Here is a 15,927-nt window from a genome sequence, read left to right as displayed (position 1 = left end):
GGAAGTTTTCAAGAAGAGACTGGACTGTCATCTGTCAGAAATAGTGTAGGGTCTCCTGCTTGGGTGGGTGGGTTGGGTTAGATGACCTTCAAGGTCCCTTCCAATTCTGTTAATCTGTTAATCTTTACAGACTCTTTGGGAGCAGCTGTAAGGACAGTGTAAATGGCTACTTCCAATTTGATGGGGCCCTGGCACAGAGTCTTCTTTGACTGAAGTGGTACAGTTATGAAACAAATAAAGGAAGGAAGGAAGCTGCTGGAACGCAAAGTTAAATTTTGTTCGCTGAGTATACACTGACTCATCAGTCGAGCTATGCCAACTCATGTAAACCTAATTGCAAAATGGTCACCATGTTCTGTTTTGGTTGTTGCTTATTTCTGGAGATTTGTGCTCTTTGATGGAGTTTAAAACCATACCATTCATCATATGAATGCCCAATAACAGGAAAGCACAGATGCCCCCTTGGGGTTGTGATTTTAGGAGCTATCCGTGAGAAGCTATCAGAATGTCAATATTTAGAAGTATATTTTATACTGCTGTGTTTCCCCAAAAATAAGACAGGGTCTTATTTTCTTTTGATCCCCAAAGTAAGTGCTTGGCTTTATTTTCGGGGAGGTCTTATTATTTTTGAGATGCAGGAGGCGGAGAGCATGGTCACCTCATGGCTGCTGCTGTGTTGCAATATTTTCAGGGAGGGCTTATTTTAGCGCATGAGCTCAAAAGCCTGATTGGGCTTATTATCCAGGGAGGACTTATTTTCAGGGAAACAAGGGATCAAGGAAGATACATTTTAGTTGGTTCCTGAGACCTGTGGAGGTATATTCTATTTTCCATTTTGGATTCTTCACATATAAATTAGGGTCTCCCTGACAGATTCTGGAGCAGTGTAATTTTTAAACTCATGATGTCTATAATATGGTTTAACAGTCATAGGAAGTTTCTGTTCCCTTGGATGCCATTAAATTATGACTCACAGCACTTCTTACCATTAGCTGGACTACTGGTAACTATTGTTTGGCAGCATATGGGGGGCCACAGGTTCTCTCTTCCACAAACCTATCACCAGAACCATCTCATGACTTTGCCTCATATTCCAATCCTTGTGTCCAGTGACACAGGAACATTTTCAAGATCAATTGGGTCAGGCCATTTTAATCCCTGGAAAGATGATGTTCCAAAGAACAAACCCCACAACAAAAAAGGCTCTCCTCCTAAATCCTGCCAGATGGCACCTTTTAATGGGAGATGTAGCATGCCTCTCCAGCTGGATTTAATAGGATTGGGAGAGGCAGTCTCTCAAATAACCTTGCCTCATGCCACCTAGGGTTTTAAAGGAAACTACCAGCACCCAAATATGTTTCTTTTTTCAAGAAGCGACTGTCCTTTCTGGTTTTTCTTTGAAGATGTTTCACTTCTCATCTAAGAAGCTTGCTCAGCTCTGACTGCATGGTGGGGAATGGAAGGATTTGTGTTCCTTGCAGACAGCTGGTCATTTGCATCCTTTTAGGGAGTCCTTGAGGCCACTTGGAGATTTATCTGTGTCCTCAGGGCCACCTGAGTAGTGCAAATGGGTGTGGAGCCTTCTTGGAACTGCTGAAAGGACTGTGTTGTACAGATACTGGCATGGAAACGAGCCACACATTGTTGACCATTCCATGTTGATATTATTCAAATGTTACCAGCAACCCGATGGAAAGGGAAGATGCTACATGGTTCCAATGTCACTGCAGACAATCTAACTAATGAAGCATTGGAAGGAACTTTTGACAGCATAACAGTGATACTAACACTTTGCAGCATTGGAACAGGATGCCTTACCTGGGTAGCGAGACTCAGCACTTGCTGGACCAGTTCCTGTGTTTCAGATGGCTTCTTCAAAAATAGCTTTACAATGGCAGTCAACAAAGTCAGCTGCACCTGGAGGAAAAGCAAGAACAAAGAAATGAGGAAGGTTTCTGATGGACAAATTACATTTCCAGTACCACCTGATCTCGGGGAATATTGCCTTCATTGGGATATAAGGTTTAAAGAAAGACAGAAAGGTTAAGCATCTGTGTGATGTAGCTCTTCATGCAATTAACAAAGAAAAGAAGCCTTATGGGATCAGCTCTAAATTTAACCTAGCATCTTGCTTCCCCCAATTGCCAATCAATCTAATGTCTCCGGATAGCAGTAAGCAAGTGGGGAGGAGGGAGGAGGACAAGTGTTTCATATTTACCCCTGAGCAGCTGGTACCTAGCTACACAACCACATAAAAGTAAGAGAGATGGGCAGATCCAAAGGAACCCAAGTTATAAACTAATGCAAAAAACTTTGCAGGGGGAAAGTAATGCTGAGGCACAAAAAAAAGGGGCAGAGATGTTCCCATCAGTTGCTGAGAAGCAAGAACAAAGCTGAGTCAGTAAAAGGATGATAGACAAATACAATTAACAAAGACAGACCGTTCTCTGTTGAGATAATTTCCTGATTACATTGCAAAGCTATTTTTAAATACCTTCAGGGGAGACGTGATAGCTGTCTGCCAAAGTCAAAGATATGAATGTACTTGGATTTGGCAGATATGTGACCACAAAGATAAAATCCCAGTTCTGTCTCAAAACTGTGAATGAAAAACAAACTCTTCCCTAGGTGCTGGGAATTAAGGATAGTTGGACATATCCAGAGGGCAAATAGGAAAAAGTTGCACCAGCAGGGGTTTAGCTTAGCAGCACATAGTAGAGAAGCAGCGTGGTGGGGAAGCAACAGCTTGTGGAAAGAGAAACACGGGCAAGCTTTTGACCAGAATCAAAGCCGAGGTGGTGCAGTGGTTAGAGTACAGTACTACAGGTTACTTCTCTACCTGAGAGACCGCCTCCTGCCATTTACCTCCCAACGACCAATAAGATCACACAGGTTGGGCCTCCTCCGGGTGCCGTCGACCGGACAATGCCGGCTGGCGGCCCCCCGAGGGAGGGCCTTCTCTGTAGCTGCGCCGGCCTTATGGAACAAGCTACCTGCAGAGATCCAGACCCTTACCACTCTCCCGGCCTTCCGTAAAGCGACCAAGACCTGGCTGTTCCGGCAGGCCTGGGGCTGTTGATTAAAATCCAGCCCCACGTGATTGAATGGATGATTTTATTTTAAATAATTGTACTTTTAATATTTTATGTTTTTGCTTTTGTTGTGAGCCGCCCAGAGTCCCTAGGGAGTGGGCGGCATACAAATCTTATTAAAGTTGCAAAGTTGCAAAAGTTGCAAAGCTGATTGCTAGCTGCAGTTCAGCAATTCAAATCTCACTGGCTCAAGGTTGACTCAGCCTTCCATCCTTCTGAGGTGGGGAAAATGAGAACCCAGATTGTTGGGGGCAATATGCTGACTCTGTAAACCGCTTAGAGAGGGCTGTAAAGCTCTATGAAGCGGTATATAAGTCTAAGTACTAAGTGCTATTGCTATCAAGCTGCTGAAATCAAGGATCCAGTTTCTTCCTTCAAAAGAACTGAGACAGGAATATGGAGAGATCAGTGTTACCTGGGTGCTTTCGTCATGGAAGCCCTCCAGGAAGCTCTCCAAGAGCTCGTCTGCATTGTCAATTCTCTCTGCATATTCGCCCACAATCCAGATCATAGCTGCTCGGGCATCTGGCTCATCCAGAGAATCAAGGTTTTCACAAAGTGTGGCAATGATACTCTCATACCTAAAATAACCAAGGCAGAATTGGATAAGGTTATTATTGTCAAACCTTCTTGTCCTCTCAGTTTTTTTTTCCTCCCAAAACAAACCTTACATTCACCCCCTTTTTGCTCCAAGGTCTTCAGATCTTGGTTTTAACTATTGTTAATCCATTTTAATAATCGCCTGCCCCTCTGTTTATCAAGTCGCTTCCTTTGTCTACTTGAAGACTATGCAAAACAGTTCATCCCAGTGTGTCCCCTGCTTGCTTTCCAGTTCTCAAGTAATTATTAGTATTTCAAGTCATCAATTGCTAGTGTTAATGAAGAAGGCATGTAGAGGAGTTGAGCAAACACAGATTAGGTTTCAGCAGTGGTACATATCAGAGGAAACTGGTTATCTTTGTTGACCACAAGTTCAATATGAGCCAGCTCTGTGATTCAGATGCTAAGAAGGCAAATGAAAAATATTTTTTCCTATCTATTTTGCCCTGGTCAGACATAACCTGCAGTATTGTGTCCAATTCTGGATACTCAGGTCTAAAAAGGATATTGACCAATTGGAACAAGTTCAAAAGAGAGCTACCAAAATGGTGAGGAGTCTGGGTATACCAAACTCTTTGAAGAACATTTAATGTATCCAAGTATATTTTGTATACAAGAGAGATGACTGAGGGGAAATATAATTAAGCTCTAAAAAGCTATTAAATGCAAGTGAGATTATTCTCTACTGCCCAGAGGGAAGGACCAGAACCAATGGTTAAAACCATAAAGTTCAGCCTAGACTTCATGAGGAACTTCCTGATTGTACAAGCTGTCAATTTGTAGTACAGGTTGCCACATGAAGTGCTGAGTTCTTTTTCATAGGATGTATGGCTGGTCATCTGTCAGAAATGCCCTAATGCAGGGGTTCCCAACCTTTTCTATACCCAGCACCCCTAGAATGCTTCTGATATATTCTCGCTCCCCTTACAATAGTAAATAATTACATGCATGTAATTATGCATATATAGTTTTGAAACTTCTAAACCCAAGTTTTCACACACCCTGGAATATCATCTCATACCCCCCTGGTTGGGACCCCTGCTCTAATGGAACTGGACTTGGACTAAACAAATTCTACATTCCCTCCCCACTTTGTGATTCTGAATATTTAGTCAATGCCACTTGATTTTTCTCAAATTAAGTAGCCCTGTCCTTACGTATTCAGGTGTTCCTCCACTAGGTCACCTAAAGTCCATACATACTAGCACCCTTTATGTCAGCCACAATTAGTATCGGCAAGGTTGCTTCTGCACACTTCACTTGGTAGCTGTACTTACTTGTTGGGATACTTGCGGAAGATGTCTCGGATGACCACAATTGCTTCCTGCACTACATAGTTGACCTTGGTCTGGATGAGATCCAGAAGTGTGCTCACACAACGCTCAGCAGATTGCTGTCAAAAAGGACAGAGCAGAACAGAGATCTTTCAAGTCAGCTCAAGTAGAAAGGCTAACCTGGATAGGCCTCACAATTCTACAACTTCACCTACCCGTATCACACCCACGCCCTGTTTTAGATTTATTTATTTATTTAGTGCATGGCAAAAAATGTTAAAAAGCACATCACAATTACATTCTCAAGGAGCAAATATGAAACTATTTACTGTTTTCATAAATTTAAAAGTAGACTGTTTATATAGTCCCATGATGGAGAACCTCTGACATGCGTGCCGGAAGTCGCATGCAGAGCCCTCTCTGGGCACGCGAGCCAGCGACCGTTCAGCTGGCTGGTGCACGTGCCAGAAACTGGAAGATCATCTTCCCGGCATGCGCATGCACACCTCGTGGCTGCTCTTGTGGTTTCCGGCATGCACACATGTGCATGCTCCCATTTCGGCACTCGGTACCAAAAAGGTTAGCTAATACATGATGGAGCTGCATACAGAAAATCTCTGGGGTTTTCCTCATAAATGGAACAAATATGTCGCACTGTCTGCTTTGGAAGAATGTAGGAATCTTAAACTTGGGCATCCCCTGGGCAACGACACAGAGTTGGTCGATTCTTCCACAAGAGCAGCCAGACAATCCTTGTGATCTCCTGGCTTAAAAACCCCTTATTATTAGAAGACCTACTGTATAGTGCAATATTAATGCAATATCAGGGATTTTCAGTACAATTGTATAGAATGTGAAGGATGTGTATTTTTATTTTATTTTATTTTATGCATAATGTACACTGAAGATGGCATTTAATTTTGTTGTATGAGGTGCAATGAGAATAAAGTAAACTAACTAAACTAAACTAAACTAAACTAAACTAAAGATCTCCCTTTTTAGAAATCACAAAGCAGAGGCCATGTTCCACTCATTCACAAGAAATTATTATTGCATGGCAAACTTCCCTAAGTGGCATGAAATGAGACATTTCAGTGTATATTTGATTAATGCAAATTGCATATTATACTTGGAATACTTTTGCTGCTAACACTGTTAATATTTTTTTAAAGTTATAGAAATTGTCTTAGGCACAGTATGAATGAATGACTGTGCATCTTTAGTGTCATGCCTCTTTCCAATCATATGAACAGAGAGCACTACCTTTCCTCACCTGTCATTATGCATATTGACGGCCTTATAACTAAATCAGTGTCAACTTCAAACTGAACCTGGCCACAGCCATCTCTCTGTTCCTAAATTGCCACACAGGGGGGGAAGAAGGTTGGAATGCTTTATGAGACACAACAAGGATTGTGTCTCATAAAGCTTTCTCATGAGAACCGAGGTTATGTCCACTGTCAACAGATAAGGTTGGGAAAGGAGTGGCAATTAACTCAATTGGCCAACGTGATCTGTGACACTTGGGGATAAGTGTTGTGGCTTGCTGGCAACCAGCGGTGGCAGCAGAGTCAGACAGTGAGGAGGTGGGGGAGGAACATGGGCCAGTCCTGGGGGCTGCGGAAAACTCAGATGAGGGCTCTGTGCTGGAGACAGAGAGGGAGCTAGACAGTTGTGAGGTAGAGGAACAGCTGGAGCCTATTCCCAGTGTGAGCATGTGCAGAAGACAAGAACAACTAAGAAAGCAGGGTCGACTTGGGAGTAAAGCCACACGTTGGACATGACTGGCCCCTCCCATAGGAAACAAAAAAGGAGCAAACTGGGAGTGGGCTTTTGCAGGAAACAATTCATCCCTTCAGTCGTTTCAAGAGTGGAAAGTTCTGTTTCTGACTATAGAAGAGTCTGTGCCAAGTGTTGCGTTGCCCTGCATTTGGAAACTAGTTAGCTGGCAGCTCTCCAAGCGAGATAAGGTTCGTATTTGATAAACATTCCTCTGTTTGCCAAGCCTTGCTGACTGTGAATGAAAGGAATTCAGAGTTGTGTAAATAAAAGTGGTTTTGCCAGGATCAAGACTCTGCTTCTTGCCTTTTAAGGAAGCCTAGGTCAGAAAAAATAGGGTTATTTCTTAGTTTAATTATACTGAAAAAGTGGGAAAGATTTAGATTTGGTTTTCCATGGAAGCTGTGCCAATATGACATACTCATTAAAATGCATCATATTGAGAAGGAGCCAAGTCTCAGGGTTCTGATTTGCTTGAGTTCCTTAGTTGGAGCCTTGACATTCAGCCCTTCTGAAGACAGGTATTTTTCCCATGGTTGTCATACGTTTCAATATTCCGGTTTAGTAGAAACCACTGTTGATGCAAGAGTCTGTCCAACACGAATCAGTGCCCTAGGAAATGCAGTGAGAACTAATCCCCAGCATTTTTGCTAAAGAGATCCTGGAGAAGCCCTCCCCCCGTCTCAACCAATTATCTAACCCTAAACTACCGCCCGATGGCCAATAAAATAGCTTCCTTTATTTAGAATGCTACTGCGAAGTTCCCAGAAGACAACCTAATTAATTTACGAGCCTCGAGACAAAGTTCAAAAGAAATCCAATCATTTATTAGGATCAACATTCTGGCATAGACTCCTGTGGAGCCAAAACTGCTTTCGCTTAATTGCGTTTGAACTTTACCCCTGTAACCCCTCCCTTTTATCCTGTGTCATAACTCATATTCTCCAACTAAGCTGTAGACATGAGATCCGACTCCGGCCGAAGACATGCATGGAATTTCCCCTTCCATGCCAGCCTGATAATAGTCATGGCAACGCTTTAGAAGTTGAAGCTACAATGTTTAGGTGAGTTTCCATGTGTAAGGGGAAAAAAAATTACAACTTAGCCCTCAACTTACAGCCATTAATTTAGTGACTGTTCAAAGTTACAAGGGCACCGAAAACGTGAATTATGACCGTTTTTCACATTTATGACTGTTATCATGGTCACGTGATCAAAATCCGCCCACTGGGCAAGTGGCATGTATTTCTGGCTAGCTTCCACCAAACAAAGCCAATGGAGGAAACCAGAGTTGCTCAACGACCGTATGATTCACTTAACGACTGCAGTGATTTGTTTAATAACTGTGGCAAAAAGGTCATAAAATGGGACAAACCTCACTTAAGAACAGTTTCATTTAGCAACAGCCATATTGGGTTCAACTGTGGTCATAAGTCAACTATCTGTGTAGCCTAATAGCAGAGCACCGATATATCCTATGGAAAAGTCAGGCATTCCCTTATTTGCCTTAGAAACTAGAAATTCGTCATCTAAATAGTAATCCTTTTGAAACTGCTATCTGCTGAATTAGCTGAACATGAAATCTTCCCGATTCACCCCAAATATTTGCCCTTTTTCTAAGGAAAAAAAAATTCCCAGTATTGGCTCGTATGCCGGTTAAGCTCAAGAAACATCAAACAATGTTTACTGTTAGAAGAACAGCTAGGGAGTTGGGGGGGGGGCAGTAGTGGTAGAGGAGGTCAGTCTGTTCCAGAGATAAATGCATTTTAAATTATAACAGTTCCCTGCTGACTGAACGGTGTTGTCTAAATCAAGGGCTCTGAAAGCAGAGAGAACAACAAAAGACAGGTGTTCCCAAAGGACTGAAAGCTGACGTATATGTTTTTTAGTGTGAAGTGAAGATCAAAATGCTGAAAATGTTCTCTTTTAGGATGAGTAAGAAAAAGCATTTACTACACTCAAGTACTCTATTCCCCAACCATATTTTTGGTGCAGGGCTGCCCCGCAAGGAGGTGTGACAAAGCAAACAACAGCAACAACCTCAAAGCATGTGAAAAGGGGCAGAGATTTGATCCCACAATTGCAGCTACCTCATTTCCCGTTTTTGACCTCATCTTCCAACACCCGACATCATGAATCCACCAGAATTGACTGTGTTGCTTGTGTGTCACACCAAGTGATCTACACCTGGGCCACCTATATGATGTCAACTATGTTTTTTAACATTATTTGTTTTCAAAGGCTAACCCTTACAGTTCATCTCCTGAACTGAAGTTCAGCCAGCTGTAGCAATTCAAACACAAAAGCAAAACCAAGGAAGAAAAAAGCTTCTCACTTCAACTTTGATGGCACATCGTCCAATGGCACGAACGGCTTTGCGTACAAAGTCCACATCCACTTCTGTGGCATACTCCTTCAGTTCTGCTAAAACCTGTTGGGAATACGTTAAAAAAAAAAAACCAACTCAGATCAAATCAGAGTACGGCACAATTTCTTGTTGCCCTTGTCCCCTATTGGCTTACTGCCACTGATATGATCCAATAAAAAGGAAATAAAAGAGGAGTGAAAGGGGAGTGCGCTTTTGCAGGAAACAATTTGTTTGTTCGGTTGTTAGATTCGTTTCAGGAGTGTGAAAATCTGTCCGTGATTCTCAGAAACTCTGTGCCCAGCCTTTCCTTGCACAGCACCTCATTTGTAAAACATTTACATGGCAGCTTTCCAACATAGATAAGGTCCGTAGTCATATTTATTCCTTTGAAAGACTGTTTGCCAGGCCTTGCTGAATGTGAATGAGAGGAATTCACATTCATTTAACAAAAGGGGTTTTGTCAGGACCAGGAGTCTGCCTCGTGCTTTTTGGGGAAGCCTAGATCAGAACCGAAATACAAACACATTGCAAATGTATTACAGCAGGAGACCGTAATCAATTTAAGACAGTGGGAAGATTTGGAATGCTGGTACCATGTACTGGGCATTCTCATCAAAGAACTCCCAGGGTAGGAATGGCCATACCCATAGATCCATTTATCAGAAGGCCAACCAAGCAGTGGGCCGTAGCCACACCCTTATTATTGTCTAAGAATATTTAGGTCATGCAACATACAGGCTTGTCAGAGGAAAGAACTAAAGAAGGCAGGGAGTTGGACACAGTCAAGAAACCTGTTATTTGTCACAATGTCACCCTGAGGCCCCAAGATGGGGTGGTGGTCAGGGATTACAAGTAACTGCAAAGCTAATGTCAAAGCATTTATTGGGAGAAATTTTCTAGGCAAATGTGAAATGAGACCCATTGGGTCCCAGACTGACCTGAGCAATGTTGGCCTGGGATGCTAAGCGAATCATGATATCGAGTTTCTCCAGCTTCACGTAGATGGGGTCGTTGTATTTCACAAAAAAAACCTTGATCTCCTGCTTCAGGATTTCAGGCCTGGAAAAATAATGAGCATGCATACTAAAATGATCGCCAAGCTGCACTCTTGTTCATTCCTGACAAATGGCAGATATGCATTTGTTTTCCAGTTAAAGAACTGCCATGCTGCCTAACAGGAGATTGCTGCAAATTTGTCTGATACCCCTTTAGTGGCATTTCAAACTATTTATCAGGAGTGCACTCTTTGTTAGTCAATGCTATTAAATAACACTGTATTAATATATCCCTCAAGTTGCAAAATACTGCTGTGGCCCGCCAGCAGCCAGCACAGCTGGTGGCAAACTCAGACAGTGAGGAGGTTGGGGAGGAAAATGGACCAGTCTTGGAGTCTGGGGAAGGCTCTGATGAGGGCTCTGCATTGGAGGCAGAGATAGGGCTAGGGCTGTCTGACAGTTATCAGCTGCCTTCAGAGTCGGATATCAGTGGGGCAGAAGAACAACTGGAGCCTGTTCCCGATGTGCACATGCACAGAGCTATCAGGAGAAGGGGACAGCTAAGGAACAAGGGCCGACTCAGGAATAAAGGCAAAGGTAAATGGTGAATGGCCCCTCCCATAGGGAATAAAGAGGAGCAAAAGGGGAGGGGAGTTTGCAGGAGACAATTAGTTCAATTCATTAGGGTGAAGATCTGTTCCTGACTTCTTGCCAAGTAATTGCTGCTACAGCGTGGCATTTGGAAGATATCAACCTGGCAACTCTCTAGGCCTGATAAAGGTCTGTACAGGGCGGGGCATAACCTTTTCCTAGGGGGTCACAGCAAGATCGACAGCAGTTTACAACTTCCGCGACACCTCATTTTAAAGCCCATAAAAAACTGAATTGAATGAGCTATTAAATGTTAAATTTGCTTTAAGAATGGCTGGAAAATTCGATTCGGAAGAACAAAGGATCATTGACAGAATAAAATGCATTGCCTTTCGAGAGGCTCGCGATGCTGGAGCGACGTTTATCAATCGAAAATGGATTGCAAACAAATTGAAACGTCATCCGGATTGGGTTACTGATAATTGGAACAAAACAGCCCAAGAATGTTTCACAAAATTTGGAGAAGGGCGTCCTCTGCAACTGTCCCAAGAAAGCAAAGCCATCATTGCAACTGGCAGTCGCAAACAACGAAAAGGAAACCGAAAAGTGGCCCAAGAAATCCTTCAAATTCGTGGAAAACGAGTTGATCAAAGGACAATCGGCCGATATCGAGAACGAGAAGGTTTGAAGCCATTCCACGTCATTTGCAAACCATTGAAAACTCAAACACACGTTCAAGATCGGCTTTGGTTGTGCGATTGGTTGTCTGAATGGACCGAGGAAGATTTTCTTCATTTGGCGCCATCTGACGAATTCTTCGTTTATGCCATTCGAAAACCGAATTTCCAGAACGATCGAATTTGGGCTAAAGACATCGACGACATCGCCAAACATGAACGATATCGACAAATCGTTCGCAATCCGACTTGCATCGGGATTTTTGTCATTTTCACAGCCAAGAAACTGCATTGGGTTTTGAAGGATAAAGGGGAATCCTGGGATGGCAGTTATTTCCGTGAGAAAATTTTATTGGAGAATGTCATTCCATTTCTCAGTGATCCAGACAATGTCTTGGTGGTTGGTGAGGCTGTCTTTCTTCATGACAAAGCTCCTTGCATGCGTGCAAATGCGACTCAGCAATTGTTAAAGGAAAACAATGTCGAATTTTGGGGCAATGACGTCTGGCCGGGAAATTCGCCAGATCTCAATCCGGCAGAGAACATTGGGGCCATAATTAAGGATGAAGTGGAAGCTCTGATGATTCAGGAGCAAGGTCAAAATCGATATTCGGTTGAAACTTTGAGAATGAATTTGGAAACTGTGTTGAAAAATCTGGAAAATCGAACGGAACTGTTTGAAGATTTGTTGTGTTCTTATCCACCTCGTTTGAATGCTGTTCGAAGGGCTAATGGTGGTCATACTGACTATTAAATCGTGTCAATAAACTCAGTTTTTGATGGGCTTTCGAATGGTGTATGAATTATTTGTGTTGTTATTACAAGTGTTGCTGTGACCCCCTAGGAAAAGGTTATGCCCCGCCCTGTAGTTGTGACTTTTTGCCGGGTCTTTGCTGGAGAGGGATTCCCTTTAACTTAAATAAGAGGTTTTATTGGGATGAGGATCTTGGGAAGCCTAGGTCAGAACAAATACCAGGATCCGTCCAGTTGGGACATACAAAACTGTCTTATGTGCAGTTATTCAAACTGAATCTTTGAAACAACATCCTTCCTTCCTTGTGCCTGACCTTTTCTGCACAATCAAGTTGATGTTCCTCAAAGCAACATATTGGACTTCAGGCTCGCCAGACAGCAAGGTGACCAGTGGAGGGGCCAGTTTCTTCAGCAACATGTTGTAGTAGTCGGAATCCTTGGGAAGGAGCTCTAGGAACTTCATCAGCACTTTGACAGCTGATAGCACAACAGCAGAGTTGGCATGAGAGAGGCGAGGCGTCACCCGTTCGCATATGCTGCCAAAGAAGAGAAACATGAATAAGAGAACAGCGAAGGCTGTTCTTTCCTCCTAGAAAACCCTGGCTATGCTGGAGAGACACATTCTGATCACCCAAAATTAATGAGCAACAGAGTGGGGGTATTTTTAAGGCTTTTGCTGTGCAGAATTGGATATCCCATTAAATAGATCTTTGAGAGTCTTGATTACAATATTTTATGTTGATAGTCATAGGTGCTAATAGAGAAGCAGACAAGCAGCGCATATTGGGAGATAGCTAATTTGCTGCTGATAGTTCCCAACATCTGGAAATAAAACTGCTTCAGGTGTAATCTGAAATAACCTGGATTAATCAATTGCAAATTGATTTCTTATGTTTTGTTAGGAATATAATTCTAACGGTTGGGTTGGCAATATATAAATCATGTAACAATGCTATACCCGTTTCTTTAAATCATACTGTAAAATGTGATTGGTTGCTGTTTTCCTCAATCGGCCATAAGAGGGAGCCAGAATGACTGTTAGCTCTCTGTTTGTTAGATGCTGGGCTGATCTGATCTGTTTTGGAAGCTGGAAGTGCCGTGAGCTATTGTAAGTTTTGCAACTGTTAGCAAACTTTGTGTATCGGACTGTTTATATGATACTGGACTATGTTATTTGGATTATCCCTTAACTGAAAGACATTGATGACTGACTGTCTTATCCGTGTATGACTTAGACTGTTTGATGGACTCTGATACCCCTATTTCCATGAAAGTAAAAGCCTATTTAAACTGCAGTGTCTCTGTATGCTGGTTTGTGTGTTCTCCAATACAACTCTCACAACGCTTTGCTGAACGTACTCACTCTCCCAATGGGGAGCTTACTTAACATGTTTGCTTATTCTCAGCCATTAAACAATAGCTCAAAAAGAGACATTTTACCGTGCTCCTAAAGTGCACTGAGAAGCAGCACTAAAGGGGGAAGGAAGTTTCACTAAAGGCAACCAACAAAAGTGTCACAATAGCTGTCACTTATCTGGCCCTTGGAAAATAAGCTCAGAGGCCAAAATTAAGTCTCCTTCAAGTCAAGCTTGATTCCTCATGACACAGAGATAGCTGAACAATTTTCTTGCCTACAGTACAGAAGGAACCCTCTGCTATTTTCCAAGACATTTCTCAACTTCACAATCTCTGTTGCTAAGCTCCTGGGATTCCCTGGTAGCCTCAGATCAAGGTACTAATTGGGCCTGATACTGCTTAGCTTTGGATGCTAGATAAGAGGACCCAGGTATTGCCACCTACTGGGATAATACGGTTGGCAGTTCTCGGTTCATGGGATGGCAGAAAGGAGACTCTATCATCTGACCTGCTTCACATCGCAGCGTTTCTACACCCCTTCAAAATCTGCTCTGTAACATCTGAGAAGTCTGCACAGCAGATTTTAAGAGTGGGAAGTGGAAAGGGGAAATCACACCCCTTCTGCTCCAGTTACAGAAACCTACCTTTGGCTAATACCCACAGAAAGTTTTGAAGGTCTGCATGCCAACTCTGTTAATGGTTTAATATCAACACTGGGTTTTCTCAATATCTGGTTTTAAGGAGAATGTAGCCCTAGTCACAGAAGCTTCCTGGACAACTTGAGGCCAGTTGCTTTGCCCCAACACAACCTATTTCAGTTGATGTTCTGGGGGGAAAACAGGCAGCGTTCCACAATGCTATAATGCCTATAGTACAGAGGTGGTATTCAGCAGGTTCTGACCAGTTCTGGAGAACCGGTAGCAGAAATTTCGAGTAGTTCAGAGACCCGGTAAATACCATCTCTGACTGGCTCCGTCCCCATCTATTCTCTGCCTCTCGAGTCCCAGCTGATTGGGAGGAAATGGGGATTTTGCAGTAACCTTCCCCTGGAATGGGGAGGGAATGGAGATTTTACAGTATCTTTCCCCCGCCACGCCCACCAAGCTATGCTCACAGAACTGGTAGTAATTTTTTTTGAATCCCACCACTGCTACAGTACATAAAAATAATTCAAGTCTGCTTCTTGAACATGCCACTATTCTCAAATTGTATATACCTCAAAGTGTTATTGAAGAACAACCAAAGTTAGTAACTGTCTACCTAGGATTTAATTTTACTCTAAGAAATTTTTTGACAGAGATAAAGAAGGTTGGAGAAGATGAAAATCAGCAATTATCCTGATCTGAGAATTAACTGTCAAAAAGAGCTAATAATAAGCCACCCTCTAACTCCCAAGGTTGGGTAAGGTGACTGACAATATGGTAGCTTCGCAACTGCAGGCAACTCTGGAGGCTGCAGAATATCCTCCTGACCCATTTAAAAATGGCTACGCGATTGAGACTGCTTTGGGTTCTATTCATCTAAGGATCAAGAGAAGACGGGTGACTCATTCTTGATTTCTCATTGACTTTAGATACCATTACATATAATATCCCTCTGGATCATCGAATAGATTTGGGAATAGGATACATGGCTTTGCAATGGTTCTCCAAGAGTGTCCTCACATCACAATAGCAATATAGCAGTAGACTTATATACCGCTTCATAGGGCTTTCAGCCCTCTCTAAACGGTTTACAGAGAGTCAGCATATTGCCCCCAACAATCTGGGTCCTCATTTTACCCACCTCGGAAGGATGGAAGGCTGAGTCAACCCTGAGCCGGTGAGATTTGAACCGCTGAACTGCTGATCTAGCAGTAGCCTGCAGTGCTGCATTTAACCACTGCGCCACCTCGGCTCTTAACAACCATAATGGAGCATGGCATTTTGGTTATAAGTTGTTGCAGTCATAAGTTGAGGCATCACATGGCTGGACTTAATTTTATGACCATTTTTTACAACAATGGTAAAGTAAATCAATGTGGTTCTAAAGCAAATCATGAATCCATTAAGCAAATTCAGCATATCCAATGGGTGTTTTTCTTTCTTTTGGGAAAATGGCAGAAATGGCACAAATCACAATCCCACCATGGCTGTGACATGCTACAACCAGTCATAAAACCAGTTTTAACTACCGATCTATACTTGCTCATTTTAATTGCTTTTTTTTACTTGCTGTTTAATTACTTTGAACGTCTCCATTTTAATTTTGTTCTTTGTAACTGGTGACCAAGAGACTTTGGCAGTTGGTTATATAACCAAGTTAAACAAATGTAAGTGACTAGGGGAGATATGATAGCCGTGTTCCAATATCTCAGGGTTGCCACAAAGAAGAGGGAGTCAAACTATTTTCCAAGGCACCTGAGGGTAGAACAAGAAGCAATAGGTGGAAACTAATCAAGGA

The 15,927-nt window shown here is 42.6% G+C and overlaps 1 protein-coding gene across 3 annotated transcripts in view; it reads right to left on the bottom strand.

The window, feature by feature from the left end:
- AP2B1 (adaptor related protein complex 2 subunit beta 1) overlaps window positions 1–15,927 on the bottom strand; it is an 87,805-nt gene that overhangs the window by 44,907 nt on the left and 26,971 nt on the right. For all 3 annotated transcript variants that reach the window (XM_032215834.1, XM_032215833.1, XM_032215835.1), the window contains exons 7-12: window positions 12,444–12,665; window positions 10,052–10,172; window positions 9,081–9,176; window positions 4,970–5,085; window positions 3,508–3,673; window positions 1,819–1,917 (exon numbers count right to left, since the gene is read on the bottom strand). In XM_032215834.1, the coding sequence (XP_032071725.1) occupies window positions 1,819–1,917; window positions 3,508–3,673; window positions 4,970–5,085; window positions 9,081–9,176; window positions 10,052–10,172; window positions 12,444–12,665 (820 nt within the window). The remainder of the gene's footprint in view (window positions 1–1,818; window positions 1,918–3,507; window positions 3,674–4,969; window positions 5,086–9,080; window positions 9,177–10,051; window positions 10,173–12,443; window positions 12,666–15,927) is intronic.

The sequence above is a fragment of the Thamnophis elegans genome, chromosome 4 (genome assembly GCF_009769535.1).
Source record: "Thamnophis elegans isolate rThaEle1 chromosome 4, rThaEle1.pri, whole genome shotgun sequence".
Taxonomy (NCBI): Eukaryota; Metazoa; Chordata; class Lepidosauria; order Squamata; family Colubridae; genus Thamnophis; species Thamnophis elegans.
This window is presented reverse-complemented; position numbering and strand designations above follow the sequence as displayed.